General features: G+C 48.6%; 2 protein-coding genes across 2 annotated transcripts; both read left to right on the forward strand.

The window, feature by feature from the left end:
- Positions 1–15487: 15487 nt before the first annotated feature.
- On the forward strand, positions 15488–16846 carry C16H19orf84 (chromosome 16 C19orf84 homolog). The gene is made up of 2 exons (XM_077133565.1): positions 15488–15670; positions 16318–16846. The coding sequence occupies exons 1-2, from the start codon at positions 15636–15638 to the stop codon at positions 16844–16846; spliced, it is 564 nt and encodes a 187-aa protein (XP_076989680.1). The 5' UTR covers positions 15488–15635.
- Positions 16847–18064: 1218 nt separating this feature from the next.
- On the forward strand, positions 18065–22429 carry LIM2 (lens intrinsic membrane protein 2). The gene is made up of 4 exons (XM_077133566.1): positions 18065–18239; positions 21013–21162; positions 21908–22042; positions 22368–22429. Exons 1-4 carry the CDS (start codon positions 18065–18067, stop codon positions 22427–22429), a joined length of 522 nt encoding a protein of 173 aa, XP_076989681.1.
- The last annotated feature ends 629 nt before the right edge of the window (positions 22430–23058 follow it).

The following is a 23058-nucleotide window of genomic DNA, read 5'->3' on the forward strand; positions in this document are numbered from 1 at the left end:
TGCAGTTTCTTCATGACTTTTTTCAAACTTTTGTCTTTTGAGAGGGAAGTCACTGGGTCACTGCGCCAGTGTTCTTGATGTTATTCTGTTATCTTATTCCTGAAAGCAGAACTGAGAAGGTCTGATTGATGTCTTTCTGAGAACTAAGTGCAAAGAGTGGATTGCTAAGCTCAGCTAGAGTAAGCATTGTCTCCAGCTTTCAATTCTCCCCTTGCATTTTTACTATTCTTATTCTCAAGAAGGCATGTTGTGTAAGCATTCCTCATATGTAAGGAAAATGGGTGAAGGTCTTATTTTCTGTACTTACTGCCTGCTGATCATGGGCAAAGAAAATCTTTATATTACTTTGAAGGATGCTCTAGATACAAACTTACAGAGACAATATACGTAACAACACAAACATATGGCGAGCAAAAACAAAGGCAGTACTTAAGAGAACTACTTTTCATCTCATAGGCAAGTTTATTAACTATTTAGAAAATGAGTTGTCTGCTGAGATTTTTTAACATGTTCGATATTACTTTGCATACGTTTTAGTTTGGAAGAGCTATCACATTTGTTGGGTATGTAGGTAGAGTACTTAACATTAATCAATGCACAAGTTTCTTTTTTATTGTATAATATAACATATATACAAAGCAAAGAAAGAAAAAAAGCAATAGTTTTCAAAGCACTTTTCACAAGTAGCTACAGGACAGGTCCCAGAGTTTGTCATGGGCTACCCTACAACCCTCTCAGATTTTTCCTTCTAGCTACTCCAGAACATAGGATGCTAGAAGGATTGAAATTTTTTTATCATCACAGTTGACATTTTTGAGTGAAAAGTAGCATATATACAGAAAAGCAATAAATTTCAAAGCACAGCACAACAATTAGTTGTGAGAACAGATTTCAGAGTTTGCTATGGGTTACAATTCCACAATTTAAAATTTTTATTTCTAGCTGCTCTAAGATACAGCACTCATGCCTGTTGGTTAAACCCTACCTTCTCTGTATGACTCCACCATCACCTTTGATCTTTCCATCCCAACAAGTTTCCTTTTGAGCTGCCGGGTTATTAGGTTTATTATACAACACACAGTGTCCTGGGCTATAAGAGCAGGCCTTAGTGCCAATTGATCTGTTTTTGGTTTTAACTACATCACTCTGGCAATCAAAGCTCCGAGACGTATGTTCTTTGTACAGCTGTAGCAAAACATCATTGCGCCCCTGGAAAACAGGACAGTGGTTCCAGGTTTTATGAGCCTGTCTCATAGCACCCTCGGGCACCAGGCCACAGAGCCAGTCTGGAGGCCATGTCTACTGAAGAACTAAAACGACTGAGCCCTTTCCAGCGGGCAGAGCTACAGGTGTTAGTGGTAGCAAGGAGTTTTCCATAACAGTAGGTTCTCATCTGCTTCCGGAGCATGTCAAGGTGATGTGTCTGATAGTTATATAGTTTTAGGGACTGCAGAAATGGGTCTAGTCAATAACTCAGATGGGGAGTCAGCATAGTTCTAGGAAACTGGCTTAAACTGCAAGTTCCTCAGTCAAACAGATGTTCAATTTTTTTTTCTCACACTTTTACTAGGCAACAGAAAACTGTGACTAGCAGAATTACACTGTAGTCTAATATTATGCAGGCCAGTTACTAATGGACGGTTAGAAAAGTTTAAAAATTTTTTTTATCATATATTTCTTATGCAACTTATATCAAATGAACTTAACCATTTTTAGCACTTCATTTTTATAAAGTGAAAGAACAAAATTTTTTGCAACTGTTTGGAATAAAAAAGATATCCTTTAGAGTTTGATCCTGAGAAAGAAAATATTAAAAGTCTTCAGGTTGGAAACAGTATTTGGTTCCTTATTTAATTGAAACTGAGCAAAAGACTTAGCTTTTTCAAAAGTGAGATGATTTGTTTCTCTTCACCAAAGATACGATGATGTCAACATAAAGTACAAGAAGCTATTTTGATAAAACACAGATGATTTTGTTTTTTGCACTGATTGCTTAAAATAAAAAAACTTCCAAAACTTCTTAGTAAAAACAGACTGATAATCCCAGAAAAGTAGTCACTTTAGCAGAGAGAAAACCAAATTTTAGTTTTGCTCCAGTGTATTATTTGATACTAAAGCTTTTTAAAAATTTTATAGATAGATCCATGAAATGTCTCCTAACTTTGACCATAATTTCCTTTTCTGCAAATCATCTGCAACGTACTATATCTATTCAAGTTTTGTTCTACTTTTTCTTTATTCTGTGTACTTAAGTTACCAAAATGATTTTGGAAACTGTTTTTAAGCAAACGTCTTATGACATACAATGACCATCAAAGTCAAACTTGTCAGAATAATGACAAATGCTTAAAACACTTTAATGCATTTTTGAAACAGTAATTTACAATTTTTAACAAGAATTTGCACTTTTCAAAAGTTTCATGATCATTATATAATTTTTAAAAGCTTGATTATAAGGCATCTCATCTCATTTGTGATTTCTTTTACAAAAACAAGCCTAATTGCAAGATGATATTGAAGTTTAAAGTTCCATTCTTAGACTGCTTTTCACCTTTGTTCAATTTATACCATGAACAGGCAGCATTACACGAGAAATTTAATTTTTAAAGGGGGTGCCCTCCAAATCTAGACCAAATATTTAAAATACAACCCACAGGAGACCCAGCGGGCACATCCTGAGTTCCCCAGGGTTTAGGCAGCACTAACAAAGATCCCGAAGGCAAAACATCAAGATGGGAGTTGTTCAAGGTCAACAGATTTTCAGATGCAAAAGCAAAGAAAAACCACAAAGATAAGGCATGCAAACAAGGAGCCCCTCAATACTAAATGACTTCCCTGATTAAAAAACTAAAAAAGGCGAAACCAACAGGGAGCTACAAAATTGGGGTCAAACCCACAGAGTCTGCATTAATGAGCCCAACCCGATTCCACAGTGCCCTCAGCAAAAGCAGACAGGCCAAGGAAACATCAACACCGATCACAAGAGACAACATCCTATACTTACCCAGCACCGGGAAAGTCAACTTAAAAATTGCCATCACACAGGGTGGTACAATGGTGGCTCAGTGGCAGAGTTCTCGCCTGTGATGCCAGAGACCCGGGTTCGATTCCCGGTGCCTGCCCATGCAAAAAAAAAAATCACCATCACACAAATGCACCTCATGTGTGCTCATGCAGAAGGCTCCCCAGAACTTCTGGCCTCCAGGGGAAACCCCAAGGCGGCTACTAGGCAGGAGCGAGGGATCTGGGGAGCTCCCACGGACAGAAACTGTTAAGGCATGCAAAGCTCTTTCCACGGAAATTGTTACAGCACCCACAGCTCTTTCCTTAGTAGGGCCCACCTGACCTCCTACTACAAAGGAGAGACACATCTCTCAGTGTGTGATTTATTGTTGCAAGTGCACTTCACAAGGAATTGGAGGAATCACCCCCAAATCAGTTTAAAGTGGGGATGTGGGTTAGAGGTCAAAAACTAAGCAATGTCCACATGATTCATTCTCTGGGAGGAGGACACGGGCAAATGTCTCATCCTGTGTTGTCTCAAGCATGTCTTGTTCCAGCTTCAGCAGTGAGCTTTAGATACTGATGTGCAAGCTCTTATGTGCAGGGTCTTCATGACCTTTTCAAATTTTATCTTTTGAAGAGGAAGTCACTGACTCACTGGCCCACAGGGTGTTCTTGGTGCTTGCTATTCTGTTCACTTACTCTGGAAAGCAGAACTGAGAATTTCTGGTTAATGTCCTGGGAACTAGGTGCAAAGAGTAGATTGCTAAGCTACACAAGCATACTCTCCAGCTATCAGAACTCCATTTTCTGATTCTGTCAGTGGTAGACACCCCACGGCCTCTCGCTGCCCTGTTGGGTGAGAGTCCTCTAGATAGCTGAATGCCAGCTACCCTCCACACGCATCCTAAGCAACCTGTGATGTGCAGACTGCAATACCCCCACGCCCGCTTGCCCCCTTAATGCTCCCTAATGCGCTCTCCCTTCCCTGCACAAGCAGATGCAGCACAGCACATGTCTACTGCCCAAAGAAGTACATGCAATGAGAAGAGGAAATGCTAGTTTCCCCTTCCCTCAGAACCCCCAGTCTTTACTATAAATTTTCTTGGAGGGCACCCCCCCACACACACATGCAACTTTGGGAAACGTGAAAAGTACAAGCAGGATGAGCCATCTGAGAACATTCTCCTCTCCTGGGAAGCTGGAAGGAGGGAAGGCTTTCTGACCCCAGAAATGGCTACTCTCTTTTGACCATTTCAGAGGCAACAGGAAAAGTCCTCTGTGGTAGTTAGGTTCAGTCGTCACCTTGGTCAGGTGAACGTGCCTAGTTCTGTTGCTGTGGACATGAGCCAATGGTACATGAACCTCATCTGTTGCTCATTACATCTGCAGTCGGCTAGGAGGCGTGCCTGCTGCAATGATGTTTGACTTAATTGACTGGTGCTTAAATGAGAGAGCACAACATAGCACAGCCCTAGCAGCTCAGTATACCTCATCTCAGCACTCGCAGCTCAGCCCAGATGTTTGGAGATGCAGAAAGAAATCACCCCGGGGAAAGTTGTTGGAACCCAGAGGCCTGGAGAGAAGGCCAGCAGAGATCACCCTGTGCCTTCCCACGTAAGAAAAAACCTCAGTGGAAAGTTGCCTTTCCTCTGAAGAACTAACAAAATAAATCTCCTTTTATTAAAAGCCAATCTGTCTCTGGTGTGTTGCATTCCAGCAGCTGGCAAACTAGAACATCCTCTTTGCTATGTACTAAAAAGGAGGAGGGCTTACTCAGCCTACAAAGAAAGGGCAATCTCTATTTAAAATTATTGTCACACCCTGCCCCCAAAATCTAGCAACAAAATTCTAGCACCTCTCTGCAAAGAGAGCCTCTGTCTTCGTTTCTGAGCTGCTAAAAGAAATACCTTAAAATGGGGTGGCTTAACAACAGGAAGTTATCGGCACACAGCTTCAGAGGTTAGATGGCTTGCTTCCACGTGGGGTCTGTATCTTCTTGCTAGCTGGCAACCTTTGGGGTTCCTTGGCTTTTCCATCACCTGGCAATGCACATGGCGGCGGTATCTCCTTGCTTCCATTGACTTCCAGCTTTTGGCTTCTCCCGGTGACTTCTCTGTCTATATCCAGTTTCCTTTGCTCATAAGGACTTTAGCCATATTGGCTTAAAGTCCATCCTAATTCAGCTTGGGCACATCTTAGCTAATGATATCTTTGTTTTGATTTGCTAAAGCTGACTAAATGCAATATAGCCAGAAATGGACTGGGCTTTTAACAATGGAGATTTATTAGCTTACAAATATACAGTTCTAAGGCTATGAAAATGTCCAACTCTAGGCATCAACAGAACAGTACCTGGAGTCTGAAGACAGGCTGCTGGCATCTGGGACATCTCTGTCACATGAGAAGGCACACGGCTGGCATCTGCCGGTCCTTTGCTCCTGGGATTCATTGCTTTCAACTCCTGGTTTGAGAAGCTTTCTCTCTGAGCTTCTATGGGTCCTCTCTCAGCTTCTTAAGTGCTTTTCTCTATGAGTGTCTCTTAATTCCATCTCCTAGCCTGTATATGTGTTTTGTCCTCTTATAAAGAACTCTGGTAAACAGGTGAAAACCTACCTTGAATTGGGTGGGTCACATATCAATTGAAATAACCTAATCAAAAGGTCCTACCCACAATAGGTCTGTACCCACAGGAATGGATTAAAAGAACATGGACTTACAAATTTAAAAATGTTTTTGCATAAGAAAGAACAAAGGAATGTCAGTATTGCAAGGTGTTAAAAATAGATGGTCATTCATATTTTAAAACTTTAACTTATGGCTGAGACTAAAGCAAAAAATGTTTATTTGGCACAAAATTTATTTTTTGACTAGTGCATTTCCTAACATAACTTATATGGACAGTTTAATTGAACACCATAAGTACATGGAACCTTGAATAGGGCATGAGATTTTGTAGGTTTGTCCAGAGTGATGCCCAGATAAATCCCAGAGTGATTTGAACAGTAAATTAAAAAGTATTTGCAAAGTCCCTTTGGGGGGATGGTGAGAAAGGGGGAAAATTCAACTTTCCCATTTGGGGAAAACCTTATATTCTCACAAGCAGTGGGAACAACCAAATCAATAGGCCAGGCCCTCAATTCTGGGGTTTGTTTCTGTGAAACTTATCCCTGCAAAGGATAGGCTAAGCCTATTGAAAATTAGCCTTAGAGTCACCACCAGAGAATCTCTTTTGTTGCTCAGATGTGGCCTCTCTCTCTCTCTAAGCTAACACAACAAAAAAACTCACTGCCCTCCCCCTATCTACAGGGGACATGACTCCCAGGAGTGTAAACCTCCCTGGCAACGTGGGACAGAAATTTTAGAATGAGTTAGAACTCAGCATTAAGGGATTGAGAAAATCTTCTTGACTAAAAGGGGAAAGAGAGAAATGAGACAAAATAAAGTGTCAATAGCTGAGAGATTTCAAACAGTCAAGAGGTTATCCTGGAGGTTATTCTTACGCATTATATGGATACCCCCTTTTTAGTCTAAGGTGTATTAGAGAGACTAGAGGGAAGTACCTGAAACTGTAGAGCTGTGTTCCAGTAGCCATGTTTCTTGAAGATGATTGTATAATGATATAGTTTTTGCAATGTGACTGTGTGATTGTGAAAACCTTTTGCGTGATGCTCCTTTTATCTACGGTATGGATAGATGAGTAAAACACATGGATTAAAAATAAATAAATAATAAAGGGAACAAATGTTAAAAAAAAGTAAATGGATACATGGGAAGAAATGTACCTGTGCTGGTTTGAAAGGATTTATATACCATAGAAAAACCACATTTTAATCTTAAACAATCTTGTGGGAGCAACTGTTTCTCTTAATCCCTATTCAGCACTGTATGCCTGAAACTTTAATTAGATCATCTCCCTGTAGATGTGACTCAATCAAGAGTGGTTGTTAAGTTGAATTAAGTGGAGACGTGTCTCCACCATTCTAGGTGGGTCTTGATTACTTTACTAGAATTCTATAAAAGAGGAAACATTTTGGAGAAAGCAGGAGATTCAGAGAGAGCAGAGAAAGATGACAGAATGCCACGGAATCACAAAACAGCGAGTCCACTGGCCAGCAACTTTCGGAGATGAAGAAGGAAAACGCCTCCCAGGGAGCTAGAGAGGAAGCTAGCAGATGATGCCGTGTTCACCATGTGCCCTTCCAGCCGAGAGAAACCCTGACCATGTTCACCATATGCCTTTCCACTTGAGAGAGAAACTCTGAACTTCATCGGCCTTCTTGAATCAAGATATCTTTCTCTAGATGCCTTAGATTGGACAATTCTATAGACTTGCTTTAATTGGGACATTTCCACGGTCTAAAAACTGTTAACTTACAACATATTCAACTTCCGCTTTTAAAAGCCATTGAGTTTCTGGTATATTGCATTCCAGGAGCTAGCAAACTAGAACAGTACCTATTGCAAACTATGGGCTATGGTTAACAGTAATATTTTAATATTCTTTCATTAACAGTTAACAGATGTACCACACCAATACTATGGGCAATAGGTGGGGGAGGGGGGAGAGGATAAGGGCTATGGGAGGATTTGGAGTTTTATTTTTTATTTTCAGTTCCTTTCTGGAGTAAAGAAAATGTTCCAAAATTGATCATGGGGATATATGCACAACTACATGATGATACTGTGAGCCAGTGATTGTATACTTCAGATGGTTTGCATGAGGTGCAAGTGTATCTCAATAAAACTGTATTTAACAAGAAGAAAGAGGAGGAGAAGGGGAGGGGAGGGGGGGAGGGGAAATGGAGGGGGAGGGGAGGGGGAGAAGGGGAGGGGAGGGGGAGGGGAAATGGAGGGGGAGGGGGAGGAGGAGAAGGGGAGGGGAAGGGGAGGGGAAATGGAGGGGGAGGGGGAGGAGGAAAGGGGAGGGGAAGGGGAGGGGGAGGGAGAGGGAGAAGAAGAAAAAGAGCATGGCCTTTTCTGGGATACATAACAGTTTCAAACTACCACAGTCTTCAAAGGTCCTGTTAACGAATGTGCTCACACCCACAGGCCCAGGGGTGGGACCTGATCATGCTTTTTATGGGGGACACGATTCAATCCCTCACAGCCTCTGCGAAGTGGAAATAAAGACAGTCCCACCTCACAGGGCTGGAATGACATTTAAAAGGGATCATCAAACTTTGAAAACTTGCCATTCAACATGTGAGTTGTTCTTTTTTTCAGGTGAATGTTTGTACATTAAAAAAAAACAACACTTATTAAAAGTTAGCAAATAGAAAAATAATCCAATGGTACATGAAAGTGCAAAACGAGTAACAACAATCTTGCTCTGCCACCGCCCCCCTCAGCCCCTCACCCAACCAAAGAAGAGACCCTCTTTAGTTTCTTCTAAATACTTGGAGGGGGAAAGTTAATATGTAAAGGTGGGTGAAAATCCCCTCTTTTGAAATGAAAAAAATAAAATATGACATCCTTTTAAAACTGGAAGTTAGTTTTAATCAGTTTAAACAGTTTGCCAGCCACGTGTGAAACTGTAAATAAGCGCAAAGCAAAGACATCTTTTTCCTTGATAAGACATTGCCAATATTTGAATGTTTTATTTACAATACATTTATTAAGACTGTTGATTTATCTTCACTCTTTGACGTGCTTGTGTCAAATTGTTTGGACAAATTCCATGAGCCGATAGTTGTGAAAATTAATGATGCTTCAAAATGGTGTCATCTGATGTAAATGATACAACAGGAGGCTCACCAGCTCTTCTTCTTTTTTTTAAAATTTATTTATTTATTAATTAAAAAAATAAGAACTTACTGATTATATATGTAGAATGGAATATGTTAATGTTTTTGTTTGTTGTTAATTTTCAAAATTAATAAATAAAAAATAAAAACAAACAAAAACATTAGCATATCATTCCATTCTACATATATAATCAGTAATTCTCAATGTCATCACATAGTTGCATATTCATCATTTCTAAGAACATATGCATCAATTCAGAAAAAGAAATAAAAAGACAACAGAAAAAGAAATAAAATGATAACAGAAAAAAAAGATTATACATACCATACCCCTTACCCCTCACCCCTCACTTTCATTGATCACTAGCATTTCAAATTAAATTTATTTTAACATTTGTTCTCCCTATTATTTATTTCTATTCCATATGTTCTACTCATCTGTTGACAAGGTAGCTAAAAGGAGCATCAGACACAAGGTTTTCGCAACCACACAGTCACATTGTGAAAGCTATATCATTATACAGTCATCAAGAAACATGGCTACTGGAACACAGCTCTACATTTTCAGGCAGTTCCCTCCAGCCTCTGCATAACATCTTGAATAACAAGGTAAAAAATTCTACTTAATGCGTAAGAGTAACCTCCAGGATAACCTCTCCACTCTGTTTGGAATCTCTCAGCCATTGACACTTTGCCTCATTTCACTCTCATTTCACTCTTCCCCCTTTTGGTCGAGAAGGTTTTCTCAATCCCTTGATGCTGAGTCTCAGCTCATTCTAGGATTTCTGTCCCACGTTGCCAGGAAGGTCCACACCCCTGGGAGTCATGTCCCACGTAGACAGGGGAGGGTTCACCAGCTCTTCTTAAGGGCATTTTGCATCCACAGAGTCTGAAGTAAAATTCAGTGCGTGGTTTTAATGCTCATTGGTTAAAAAGTTGTTTCTATGAGTTTGGAGGAGCCAGAATTTGAATATAAATTCGTTCAGAAAATTGGGGGAACAAGAACAGATCTTAATGCTTCCTAGCATTCTTCATTTTCTGTCCAAATACAGTTCTTTCAAATGAAAATATATAGCTAATGTTTTTTATAATTTTAAAGTGTTAAATATATTTTGTATTGAACTGCATGAGAAAGACAGTCCATTAAAGGGTAATAAACCAATTTGCGGGTTCTTGAAAAAATAAAAAAAGCTGTCTCTGCACGCATCGGTGGCCGCCGGCAGCATGGGCCACCCCACCGAATTCTTCCATCACCCTCAACGATGGCCAGCTACTTGCAGACCAAATTCCAAAGGCAGCAGAAAACGCTCGTGCTCCGGGCACTGGGGAGAAAGGACGTGGTCATCGGGGCTCCTGCCTTCTCAGACGCCCCCTGGATGGTGCGCGGGGCGGTGGCCTCACACGCCGTAATGGCGCTGCTGCAGATCCACCCACAGGGAGCCCGTGACGACGAGACGGTCCTCCTGGAGCCCCCGGGGCCTGGCGTCTAGTCCGCGGCCAGGGCTGGACCCAGCACGAACGGTGCCAGGCTTTCGTCGGCACCGCGCAGACGGGGCGGCCGCGTGGAAACACGTGGCCTCTGGCAGGGGGAGAGGGTCCGTGGACATCGCGGGGGCCACGGAGGGCTTTGGGTCCGGGCGTGGCGAGACGGTGAGAAGCTCACTGCCGCCAACTGCGGACACGCCTACCAAATTCGATTTGTGTTTTGTCTTGGCCGCCAGACCCTTCCTTCTGGAGCCCAGGAGAGCGCCCCACCTCCCTGCTCTGCTTGCAGCACCCCATTATCTTTGGGCTCGCACTGCAAGTCTCTGCGTGACCGTCCCCTTCCAAGTCTAGCTGCATTGTAGAGCTGAGTTGATGATCATGAAATAAAAATTCCAACCACTAAAAAAAATGTTATTCCTTTGTTCTCTTCTTAGTAATTTTTTAAATTCCTAACATTTCCCCCTTCCCTGAGACCCAAGCACAACACCATGCCTTTACCTTATCAAACTTTTTGTTCCATGATGTATATTTGTGCATATTTATATTATATTAAAAATTAAATTATATTTGTGCACTTCACGTGTACATATGTCTTTCTTTTTTTTTTTTTTTTTTACATGGGCAGGCACCGGGAATCGAACCCGGGTCCTTGGGCCGGCAGGCAAGCACTCTTACCTGCTGAGCCACCGTGGCCCGCCCCATATGTCTTTCTTAACCCAGAAGAGATTCTACTGCCATGCCCCAAACTGCACCCCAAAATCTGCTCTTCCCTCAGTCTTCCCCAACCCAGAGAGCAGCAGCTTCGTTCTTCCAGTTTGTCCTTTTCTTTGATCAACCCACACCCAGTCTCTCTGGAAATCCTTTCATCTCCAACCTCAGGCCATACCCAGAATCTGGCCACTTCCCTCTCCCTGCACTGTCACCACGGTCATTTGCCCCACCATTATCTCTTGTCTGGACGACTGCAGTAATTTCCTCCCTGGGCTCCCTGGCCCCCCACTTGCTCCCCTCAGTCTGTTCTCCTCCATAGCAACCAAGGTGATTCCGCTAGAACATAATTCCAATCATCTCCCAACTCTGCTCAAAGCCCTTGGCTCCCAACTCAAAGTAAAAGCCATCGTCTTTAGCATGGACTACAGTTTCCCCTCCCCTCCCCACCACTGCTATCACCCCCCTCCCTACAAGCTCCACTCCTTCCCACCTCTGGACTTTGCACTGCTTGTGCCAGATATCCATTCGGCTCGCTTCTCATCTCCATCAGTTCCCTATTGGAAGGCCACTTTCTCAGAAAGTCAGCCCCTCCCTGCCTCCACTCCCTAAAAATACAACCTCTCCAGCCAACCCCAGTGCCTGCAATGGGCTCTCTGTACACCCTCACTCCAATTTAACTTGTCTTCCTAGCATTTATCACCTCACGTATCTGGTTTATTGTCTGTCTCTCCCCACAAAGAATGGAAGCTTTCGAATTCCTATCTGTTCTGTTCATTGCTTCATCTCCCGGTGCACAGCGGGCATTGCTGAATAACATAGAAACCATCCTGCACCTTTGTCATTTCACTATGACTCAGAATCACTCCATAGACTTCCAGCACATTAGTATCTTCCTTTTCCTACCAGCCTCAGCATGGAGACACCACCTTTGTCTCAGCAGTTCACAACCGAACAACACGTCGGAAGCTCCCAGGACTTGTGTGTTTGCTATTTCAAACGGCGCTGCCCTTTACACCTATAACTTGGGATATCTCTACTTATCCGTCCAGAGGCAGCCCCCAGCAGCAGGATCCCAGGCCTCCGCAGCGGTGCCTCTGTGATTTTGCTAGAAATGGTCAAACTGTCCTCCAGAAAAATGCTGCTACCTTTGTAAAAAATTGTTACGACAATGTTGGCAGTGTAAGAGAACTTCAGAGGGCAACAGGATGTATCTTGGTTGTGGCAACAGTTACACATCTCTACACATTTGTCAAAGCGCGCAGACCTTGCACACCAAAAAGAGTGAATTTTGCTGTATTTAAGGATGAATAATTCAAATAAAAAACAGACAAAATAGACTGAGAGCTTTTACAAAGCTGGGAGATTTTTTAAAACTTTTTTTATTATATAATATAACATGTAGACAAAACAAAGAAAGAAAAAAGTAATAGTTTTCAAAGCACTTTTCAACAAGTAGTTACAGGACAGATCCCAGAGTTTGTCACGGGCTACTGTACCATCATCTCAGATTTCTCCTTCTAGCTGCTCCAGAATATAGGAGACTACAAGGATTAAATATTTTTTTATCATCACAGTTGACTTTTTTTTTCTTTTTTTGCGTGAGAGATCACATATATACAAAACAGTAAAAAATTTCAAAGCACAGTGCATCAATTAGTTGTAGAACAGATTCCAGAGTTTGGTATGGGTTACAACTCACAATTTTAGATTTTTACTTCAAGGCCACTAGAGACTAAAAGAAATATCAATATAATGATTCAGCAATCATATTCATTTGCTAAGTCCTACCTTCTCTGTTATATTCCACCATCACCTTTGATCTTTCTATCCCACTCTTTAGGGGTGTTTGGGCTATGCCCATTCTTTTTCATGTTGGAAGGGTCTGTCACTAATATGGGGTAGGGAGATGGGCTGATGTTCTGGAGAGTCTGGGCCCTCTAGGTTTCAGGACTTATCTAGATCAGGGACCCACTTGGAGGTTGTAGGTTTCTGGAAAGTTATCCCAGGACATGCAACCTTTGTAGAATCTTTTTTATTACACTAGGTATTCTTTAGGATTGGCTGGAATGGTTTGAGATGGGGTTTGGCAAGTTATGACAGGTAGCAATGTCTAACTGAAGCTTCTGTAAGAGCAACCTCCAGAGTAGCCTCTTGACTCTATTTGAACTCTGTCAGTCACTGATACTTTATGTTACGCTTCTTTTTCCCCTTTTGGTCAGGTTGCAATTGTTGACCCCACAGTGCCAGGGCCAGGCTCATCCCTGGGAGTCCTCTCCCACGTCACCAAGGAGACTCTCACCCCTGGGTGTCATGTCCCACGTAGCAGGGAGGGCAACGATTTCACTTACAGAGTTGGGCTTAGAGAGAGTGAGGCCACATCTGTTCCTAGGAGAATTTAAGTGAGATAGTGCAGGTAGGACACCGGTAAGAGGGCCCCAGTGACCTCCCTTCCAGGGCCTTTGAATCTCCAGACTCAAAGTCTCCTGCTTCTTAAGCTTCCAGCAAGGCCTGGCTTTCAAGCCTCCCCAAAGCCGCTGGTGATGGCCACATAAACCCAAGAGGACTCATTCCAGCACTGACCTCGGCCCACAAGTCCAACCCTTAAACCTACCCTCTCTGATCACCTCTTTCCGAGCAACAGGATGATTTCTTGGGGTGGTGGCCAAACCACCCCCCTCTCCGGGAATCAGGAATCAGGACTGGAGAGTGAAATCCTGCCTGAACTCTAAATGCGCTGGATCGGGAGTCTGGCTTCCTCATGAGAGCAGGCGGGAAGGCCCCTCCCTCCACCTGGGGGTGGACGACGCCCAGAACAGGACTGCAAGCTGGCTGGTGGGGGGGGGCGGGGGCGGGGGGATGGGGGGCGGGGGTGTTGGCGGAGCCTCAGGGAGCCTGGGGTCAAGCGGGTGAGTGAGGGGCCACCCCAGCCCCTGATGGTTGAGGAGAGGAGATTCTTGGCTGAGCTCAAAAGTCTGGAGGGAGGCGTCTGTGAGGCGCTGGGGACTGACTTGGGGCCCCCCCAGAAAAGACCCACCCACCTCTGCAGATGTTAGTATTAGTCAAGTGCAGACAACAGCTGTGAACAGGAGCTTGTAAGATCCTACTGAGATGAGGCCAAACTGAGTGGGGCTGGACCTTCATCCAAACCCCAGGCCTTATGAGCAAAGGGAACTCGAGGCAGCCAGAGAAAGTTCCAGGGGGCCAAGAGGTAGATCCCACCTGGAGTCCCGCACTGCGTGTGTCATCACCTCTCCTTAGTCTCCCCTGGTTTGGGGCAGTCTATACAACCTTTCCTTGCTTGTCCACGACCGTGAAGATTGTGAGCCATGGTCAGCGACTCGGGAAATGGGGTCTGTTTTAATTAATGATACTGCTGACAACCCTCATTTCATGAAACAAGAGCCAAGGAACATGAACGGGAGAGATGTGGGATCTGAATTTCACGAATTTGTTTTGGATTTTTTTTTTTTTTTTTTTATAAAATCCACATCAAGTCTGGAGTTTGATTAATAGCAGCACTGGTTTCTTGGTTGCATCAACTGCACCACAACATTAGGGGGAGCTCCGTGAGAGGCAGAGAGATGGACTCTCTGGCTTATTTTTGCATCTTTCCTGTACATATCAAGCATCCCAAAGTGAAAACAGATGTACAGTTCAGCCACCACGAATACTCGAGTCCCAGGGGTGCCAGCATTTTCCCACAGTAGCCTTCCCTAACCACCTTCTTTAAAATAACCGCCCTCCCCAGCAGCTCTGTGTCCCCTGCCCTGATTTCACATCTTATAGGAATTTGAGGATTGTCTGTCTCCCTCTGGAGTGTAATGGCTGCACCTCCCTTGCCCAAGGCTGGAATCCCTGTGCCCAGCCTGCGGCCTGGCACAAAGCACTCACCGAATAAATGAGTGGTTCTCGAATGAGCGGATGAGCAAACAACTATGCACTCATTCTCGAGAAAACACGGCCACGACGACCAGCGGGGACACTGAGAAACCCTCATTTACAGAGACAAACTGTGGTCCAGGCCCGTGCCTGGCACTGTGCCTGCTGGGGTCCTCTACCCGCGCCAGAAGCCCAAAGAACAGCCATAGTAGCCACTTCTCAGAAAGCTGGAGACTGAGGCCGGGGCCTGGAAGGAGCCGAGGTCACTAAGCAGGCAGGGACAGAGCCTACAAGGGACCCCGGCCCCTAAGCCTCCCAGCCCATCCGCCATCCCCTCTGCCCCTGGCAGTGGCCAATTGTCCAGATGTCACTGTCCAGGTGCCCCTTTAGTTCTAAAGAACACCATCAGGACCCCTGAGGACAGGGCAGGGATACAGAAGGAGGGGGGAAGGAACTGGGCCAGGACTCGCAGGTCTGAGGGGGAGGGGCGGGGGGCGCGGACCCCCGGGTCTGAGGGGGGAGGGGCTGGGGCGCGGGCCCCCGGGTCTGAGGGGGAGGGGCTGGGACGCGGGTCTGAGCGGGGAGGGGCCTGGACCCCCAACGGGAGGAGGCCCGGGTCCTGAGAAAGCGGGGAGAGAGGACCTAGACGAGAAAGCGGCCCCTCCACCTCGCAGAGCCTCGGCGCACGCCGCAAGCCACGCCCCGTTTCTGACTTGGCAAAAGCTCCACCCACTTTGCTCCCACGCCGTTTTCGGCACTTGAGGGACCTCGGAGAACAGACTAGAAGAGATTTCAGAAACTTCTGTGAAGATGGAACAGCCAAAGGAAGGGGCTGGGCCCGAGGGGTGAGGGAGCTTGAAGGTCTTCCTAGAGGGAGAAAGAGACCCAGAGAGAAGGGGACGGAGACCCAAAGGGGTGACAAAGTCATAGAAAGGATTAGGCAAATCTAGAGAAAGAATCAGAGCTATAGAAAACAATAATTGCTGGGGTATCATATAGAAACAGAATCATAGAGGATCTTGGAGACAGAGAGAATTGAGCAAGATACACAGAAATTGGGAGCTAGAGGTAGAAACATATTCCTGAAACAGAGAGAAAGTTCCAGACTAAACTGGAGAGCTGAAGCTGCAGGGATGGCCCCGGGCTGGAGAAGTGGCCCTCACAGCCCGCACGCATGGAGAGAACGCACCCACCTCCGAACCTTCCAGAAGCCATTTCTTGAGATGGAAGGTTCCAACTGGGAATGGGAAAAGGATTCCCCCAGACATGCTCTGAGCCTGGACGCCTCTGAGCCGATGCTGAAGCTGCAGTGTGGCTGCCTGCCTCTCTGCAAAGACGGGGGACAGTCACACAGAGGCGCCGAGAGGGGGTGCGGGTGGGAAGTCCCAGGGGCACGCAGATGGGCGCGGAAAGAGGTGGACTCCGGGGCAGCAGCAAGGAAAGAAACATGGAGACGGCGAGACCTCCCTGACCTGTCCTCTTGTCGTTTTAGGAACACCGTGTCCCCGCCGACACCTGGGCCGGACACGTGCCCCGCTGCACCCTTCCCAGCCCTGCCCCCTTCGCTCCTGGGCACCCCGGACCCCGCCCACCTGGGGCTCCCCGAGGGCCTGGCCTCTGTCACCGTCCCCATCCGGCTGGACGCCCTCTCCTACCTGCTGCACAGCGCCCTGCTGGGGGCCTGCACCCTGCAGCAAACCTTGCCCCCCTGCCCCTGTGCCTCCCCAGCCTGCTCCTCTCCACCGGGCCCGGCCAGGAGGCCGTCCTGGGGGCGCGGGACATGGGAGGTCCGGCGCAGGCCAGGCCGGGGCCAGCGGCGATGGGGCCCAGGGAGAGCCGAGCGGCCCGAGCGGAGCTGGGCGGGGGGCCCTGGGGCTGGCCCCAAGACCCCACTGGTGACGCCACCGCCACCGCCACCGCCAGCGCCAGCGCCTACCCATCTTAGGATGAAGGATGCCGGGGGCCCCCAGCCATCCCTGGACGCGCCGCCTGCAGCTGAGGACTGGGAGGCAGAGTATTAGGCCCTGGACCCCCAGCCCCGCCAGACACACCCCAAGAAACGGTCTGTTCCCACCCCCAGGAGCCATGGGCCTCGGTCAGGAGTGGCCCTGGGCTTCACCTGCTGAGACCCAAACCTGACTGAGCTTCCCAGGCCAGAAATGGCCTCGAAGCCCCTCCCCAGGCCCAGACCAGTGCCTTCAACCCCAGGCCGCCCACTCCAACCCTACCCCAGCCCCACCCCCACCCCAAAGCTCCGCCCTCCTGCGTCAGTCCCATCCCCAGTTCAGTGCCACCATCCCCAGTCCCTCTCTTATTCCTGTCCTTTTCCCCTTCTCCAGCCCCACCACTGCGCCCCAGTCCTAAACCAGCCTCATTCCCAGCTCTGGTCACCTCTTGCCCGGCCTCAACCCTGCCCTGCCCCACACCCGGCCTCCAGCCTCAGCCCCACTCTTATCCCTGCCCCACCTGTGGACAGCCCTGGGTCCCCATCCCACCAGGGAGTCGCCTGACCCCAGGCAGCCCTCCACCCCACCTCTCGCTCCCACAATAAATGCGTGACTGTTCCCCCGCCTTGTGTGTGTGAGTGTGTGTGTGTGCCTGCACAGCTCGGCCCAGCACGGTCGGCCCAGCACGGTGGGGGCTCGGAGTGAGGCCTGGGAAAGGGGGGACGGCTGGGGGGGGGTGCCAGGAGGCCTGCGGGCCCAGAGGCCAGATTGGCCTGCACTCAGTTCTGCTTCAGCGAATTCCAGTGGGGCCCCTGCCATCATTGCACTTCTGCTGACTGGAAGCTGCTGGGCCACGGGCCCTTTGTCCGGGGAGGCTTAAGGGATTTGGGGGACCTGGGGGGTTGGCAGAGAAGTCAGCGAGGAGAGACCTGGCTCAGCTCAGTCTTCACAGAGGGGCCGTGGCAGTCGGAGGGCTCAGGGCAGGCTCTGCCACGCAGGTAGGGACCAGGTGTGGGACCCCAGCCCCTCCTCCCTCAGCCCCGGGGTCCAGGCCCCCAGTCCCTCCTCCCCTGGACTCCGGGGTTCAAGCCCCTAACCCTTCCTCCTTCACACCCAGGGATTCCCCAGCCCCTACTCCCTCACACTTGGGGATCCAGGCCCCCAGCCCTTCCTCCCCAGACCCCAGGGTCCAGGCCCCGCTCAGACCCAGGGGTCCGGGCCCCCAGCTCCTCCCCCTCCAACCCAGGAGCTGGCCCCGGCTTGTCTCCCTGTCCCCCTCCCCCACAGGTCGCCATGTACAGCTTCATGGGTGGCGGCCTGTTCTGTGCCTGGGTGGGGACGGTCCTCCTGGTGGTGGCCACCGCAACGGACCACTGGATGCAGTACCGGCTGTCGGGCGCCTTCGCCCACCAGGGGCTGTGGCGGTACTGCCTGGGCAGCAAGTGCTACCTACAGACGGAGAGCATCGGTGAGACGCCGGGGCGGGGTCCGGGCCCCCTGCAGGTCAGCCCCGCACAGCCCCCGGGGCCTCTGTCCTCCAGATGCAGACCCTGCGGCTTGGAGCCAGCAAGGGAGGAGCCAGGCGCCCTCAGTGCAGAAGGGGCAGGCCTGGGGTTTAGTTTTCGTGTTTTCTAGTGTGGTCACAGGATGTGCTGGTTTGGGGGTTTGGTGGAGAGAGGTGACATTTCCTGGGCCCCTACTAGCTGTCAGGCACAGCAACTGGGCTGGGGTTGCAGGAATAGCATTTTCCATATATCTACCGTGCACCAAACAGCACGCTGTGCACTGGGGGGCTGGGGGGAGGTGCACCATGGACCCGAAATATGCTGAGTGCAGGGAGAAGCCAAGTCATGCACAAGAAAGATGGGTGCAAGCACATAGGTAGGTGGTAAAATGGATGATGCATAGATAGGGAGGCAGATAAATGGATAGCTAGATCAATAGATGATATAGATACATAAATCGATGGATAGATACATAGAAATAAATAGAGGGGAGATAGGTGATAGAGAGGGGGAGGCAGAGAGAGCAGGTAGATGCCCGATAGAGGGACAGACACATACATGCAATGGTTCACGGCATGCAGTACACACTAAGAATAATGGAAACAGCGACCGGCCCTGACACGTGTTCACCACAACCCGGCCTGCTCCGAGCACCTTCCGTGGGTGGGCACCTTGCCGCCTCCCTCAAGGTCCAGAGGCAGTTCTCTTGTTTTCATGAACGAGACCCGAGACTTGCCCTCCACAGCGGCCCTAAGCCTGAGGCCCGACTTGTGCCAGGAGATTCCCACACTCCATCGCTCCATTTGGCCGCAGGGGGTGGGCTGAGGCTGGGGATGGGGGCAGAAGAAGACTCTAGCTCCCAGCCCATCTGCCAGCCTCCACTCCCCTTTGGGGCCCGGGACAGGTCTCAGACACCTCCGTACCTTCTCATCTCCCCGGGCGGTTAGGGGGACGGATGCCTGAGCATCTCCGAGTTCAAGCGACATCTTCAGGACCGCAGAACCGAAAACCCCAAGGCCATACCTCACCCTGGTTGATTCTCGAGTATTTGTCCAAACAGCCCTGCCTAATTTGCACACCCCCCCCAAATCAGAGCACAAGTCCTGCTCTGGCCCCCAAGGGTGAACGTGTGCTATTAATACAGCCCACAGTTCGCATGAGGCTCCACTGCTGTGTTCTACAGGCCTACGGGTCTTTTAAATTATTTTTATTCTAGGAACATATATACAACCTGAAATTTCCCCTCCTGGCCACATTCAAATATATAATTCCGTGCTGCTAGTTATGTTCTCAAGTTGTGCTGCCGTCACCACCGTCCCCATGACAAAAACTTGTTTTGCTCAAACAGAATTTCTGTACAATTCAAGCCCTAACACCCCATTCCCTCTCTCCCCCTCCCCCCACCCACACACACCCTGGGTCCTGGTAACCTGAATTCTAGTTTCCAACTCAAAGAGTTCACCGATTCTAATCATTTCATCCCGGAGACTGAATCACTACAATGATTTCCCCATTCGGGATTTGGGAACCTCGCAATAATTCCAGTAGCGAAGGGTACATGCGTGCAGCTCACCGCAGCCCCCAGTTCGGCCTCTCAGCTCCCAGTATGCCTCCTGCCCTTATTTGCAGCTGTAGCCAGGCCTCTTGGGAAAGAAATAAGCAATGCCCCCCACACGCCCCCGCTCCCCTAAGGCCTCCAGATTTTGGACACCCAGGGACATCTTGGAGAAGCAGCCACGACGTTTTTCTCATGCTCACACGAGGCAAAAGACCACATTCTGCAAAGCTCCCAGGCTTTCTGCTTTGCAGTGGTAGGGCCGGAAGACTGTCCGAGGGGTAAATTGTTCCTGGGTGCTTGGAGAGGCAGCACAGCCAAGTGAGCTTTGGAGCTTGGGTTGCAACCCCGCCCCCACCCCCCCCAGCCCTGCCGCTTGTTATGGGATCTCAAGCAAGTTGCTTCCCCTTTCTGAGCCTCAGTTTCCTCACCTGAAAAATAGAGAGAGAGATAGCAATTGCATCCTTTAGGGATCTTGGAAGGAAGAGACAAGATCACCCATGGGAAGCGGCCCTGGCACAGGGCTGGCAGCTCCTAGATGGAAAATGGAGTATAGTTATGTTCCCAAAAGAATGGACCCCTGGGCTCAACCTCCATTCATTCCACGTGTCTATGCAGCACCTTTTATGTGCCCTGCTCCCCTCAGAGCTGGAGGTCTAGCGGGGCAGAGACATCATAACAAGCTAAAAATGGGCAAATAGGACATCTTCAGATGTGGGTAAGTGGTCTGTAGGAAATGAACGAGAACAAAGTGAGAAAGGTTGGAGAGTGATTGGTGGGAAGATACTGGGAATCTCTGTCATTCATTCACACATTCCTTTATTCAAAACCAAACACTTTCTGAGGCCTGTGTACAGACCGAAGCTGTCCTGGGAGCATGAGTGACAGAATCATCCCATTTGCCGAAGCAGAGACAGACAAAGAGTCGCCACCTGGAGGATAGGGTGGGGATGATGCCTGTGGGCATGAAGGAATACTTCCCAGAGGAGGGGACTTGGGAATTTGGGGCTTTGAGGGATGACTAGGAGTTCACCAGGTGAAGGGGAGGGACTTAGCAGAGAAATGAAGAAGAAGCTGGGTCAGGGGTGTGGAGGGAGGCAAGACCTTCTTTCCCAGGAGGTGGCAGTGCTCACCCCTGGGAGTAGGGGAGACGTGGGCGTGACCCTGGGATGCTCCCACAGCGTACTGGAATGCCACCCGTGCCTTCATGATCTTGTCCTCCCTGAGTGCTACCACCGGCGTCGTCTTGGGCATCCTGTCCTTTGCTCGGCAGTCTACCTCCTCCCGCTTCTCGCAGCCCTTCTCTGCTGGCATCCTGTTTTTCACCTCCAGTGAGTGGTCCCTCCTCCTCACCCCCAACTCCCTGCCCATCTCCAGCCCCAAACTGTCCCCACCCCCGCCCTCACTCTTACTCCTCACTCCCAACTTTGTCCCTATCCTAATGCCCACCCCAACTCTGCGTGTTCCTTTGAAAGACAATTTTTATTTTATTAGAGCAGTTGTAGGTTTACAATAATCCCGTGGAAAGTAGAATCTCCTCCACGTACACAACTTCATAGTAACAGTTTGCGTGAGTGTGGGACTTTTGTCACAATTGAGGAAACAATATTATTATGAGTGTATCCTTAATTATAGGTCCATAGTTGACCTTAAGGTTCACACCTGGAGCTATATATTTTTTTTCCTAAAGTTTTATTCTGGCAGCCTATATGCAACTTAAAATGTCCCCTTTAATCATTTTCAAGTATACTGATACTTATTATATTCACAAATGTGTCAACATCACCACCATCCATTGCCAAAAGCTTGCTATCACCCCAAACGGAAACTCTGCCAACTAAGCCTTAACTCCATTCCCAGCCCCGGCTCCTGGGAACCTGTATTCTAATTTCTAACTTTATGAATTTGCACATTTGAATGATTTCATATTAGCACGATCCTACAATGTTTGTCTTCTGTGCTTATTTCTAACTTCAACTTGGACCCACCCCTTTTCCCTCGTGCCCCCCCCCCCCCCCGTCTTCACCTCCCTGCCCCTCCCCCCATGCTCGTCCTCCCCCTGATGCCTCCCCCCAGCCCTTTTTGTCCTCTTGGCCCTGGTCATCTACACTGGAGTGACTGTCAGCTTCCTCGGCCGCCGCTTTGGGGACTGGCGTTTTTCCTGGTCTTACATCCTGGGCTGGGTGGCCCTGCTCATGACCTTCTTCGCAGGTACTGGGGCTGGGGAGGGAGGGTGGCTCTGGGCGGGTGACAGGTGACAGGCTCTGGGCAGGTGACAGGTGACAGGCTCTGAGCAGGTGACAAGTCCTGGGCAGGTGACAGACTCTGCATGGGTAACAGGTTCTGGGCAGGTGACAGGTAACAGGTTCTGGGCAGGTGACAAGCTTTGGGCAGGCAACAGGTGACAGGGCAGAGGTGTCTGTGAGGACTTGGGACAACACAGAGGCAGGGCATCAGGGTCAGGGTCTCTTGGGGAGGGACCAGAGGCTGGGGGGGGACGGGGTTGGGGAGCCAACTGGGGTCTCTTTTCACACAGGGATTTTCTACATGTGTGCCTACCGGATGCACGAATGCCGGCGCCTGTCCACTTCCCGCTGAGCCCAGATTTATTGCCCAGTTTCGTCTGGCAGTGAAAGTGAGGTCACTGAAGAGGAGGGGTGTCTCGGGGCCTGGACTGGTTCCCCTGGTGGCGGGGAGGGAGGCTCAGTCCTGGCCCCTGAGTGGGGGACCCTGGCTCCTGCATCCTCGGGGGGGGGGGGGCGGGGAAACAATGGGGTCTGCTAGGAGGGTGTTGAGAAGACCCAAAGCCCCCACCTGCTGGGGCTGTTAGAGAAATGGTATATCTGTTGGGGAGAATGGGGGGGAGTATAATAAAAGTGATGCGAGACCACAGAAGTGTGAGTCCCTGAGGGCTTGGGGTGGGGGGAGGGGAAGCTGCTGGCCACCAAACCTCTGCAGAATGGATGTGTCCATGACGGGATAAATCAAAAGTTCTGAGCAAAAGCAATCTCCCTGCCCTCCAAACCTATCTCCAGTCTGGCCTCCCAACTCCTTCTCCTGTTCCAGGACCCTGGGCCTCTCCCTCCTGCCCCGTGTTCTTCACCTGCCATTCGCCACCACCACCCTCTCTTCATTCTCCCATTCATTCGTTCATTCAATGTGAGATTAACTGACGTCTATCATAAAATAAGACTATCTGGCAAGGTGGTTGCCAATAACATTTATTA

Source organism: Tamandua tetradactyla, chromosome 16, assembly GCF_023851605.1.
Source record: "Tamandua tetradactyla isolate mTamTet1 chromosome 16, mTamTet1.pri, whole genome shotgun sequence".
Classification (NCBI taxonomy): domain Eukaryota; kingdom Metazoa; phylum Chordata; class Mammalia; order Pilosa; family Myrmecophagidae; genus Tamandua; species Tamandua tetradactyla.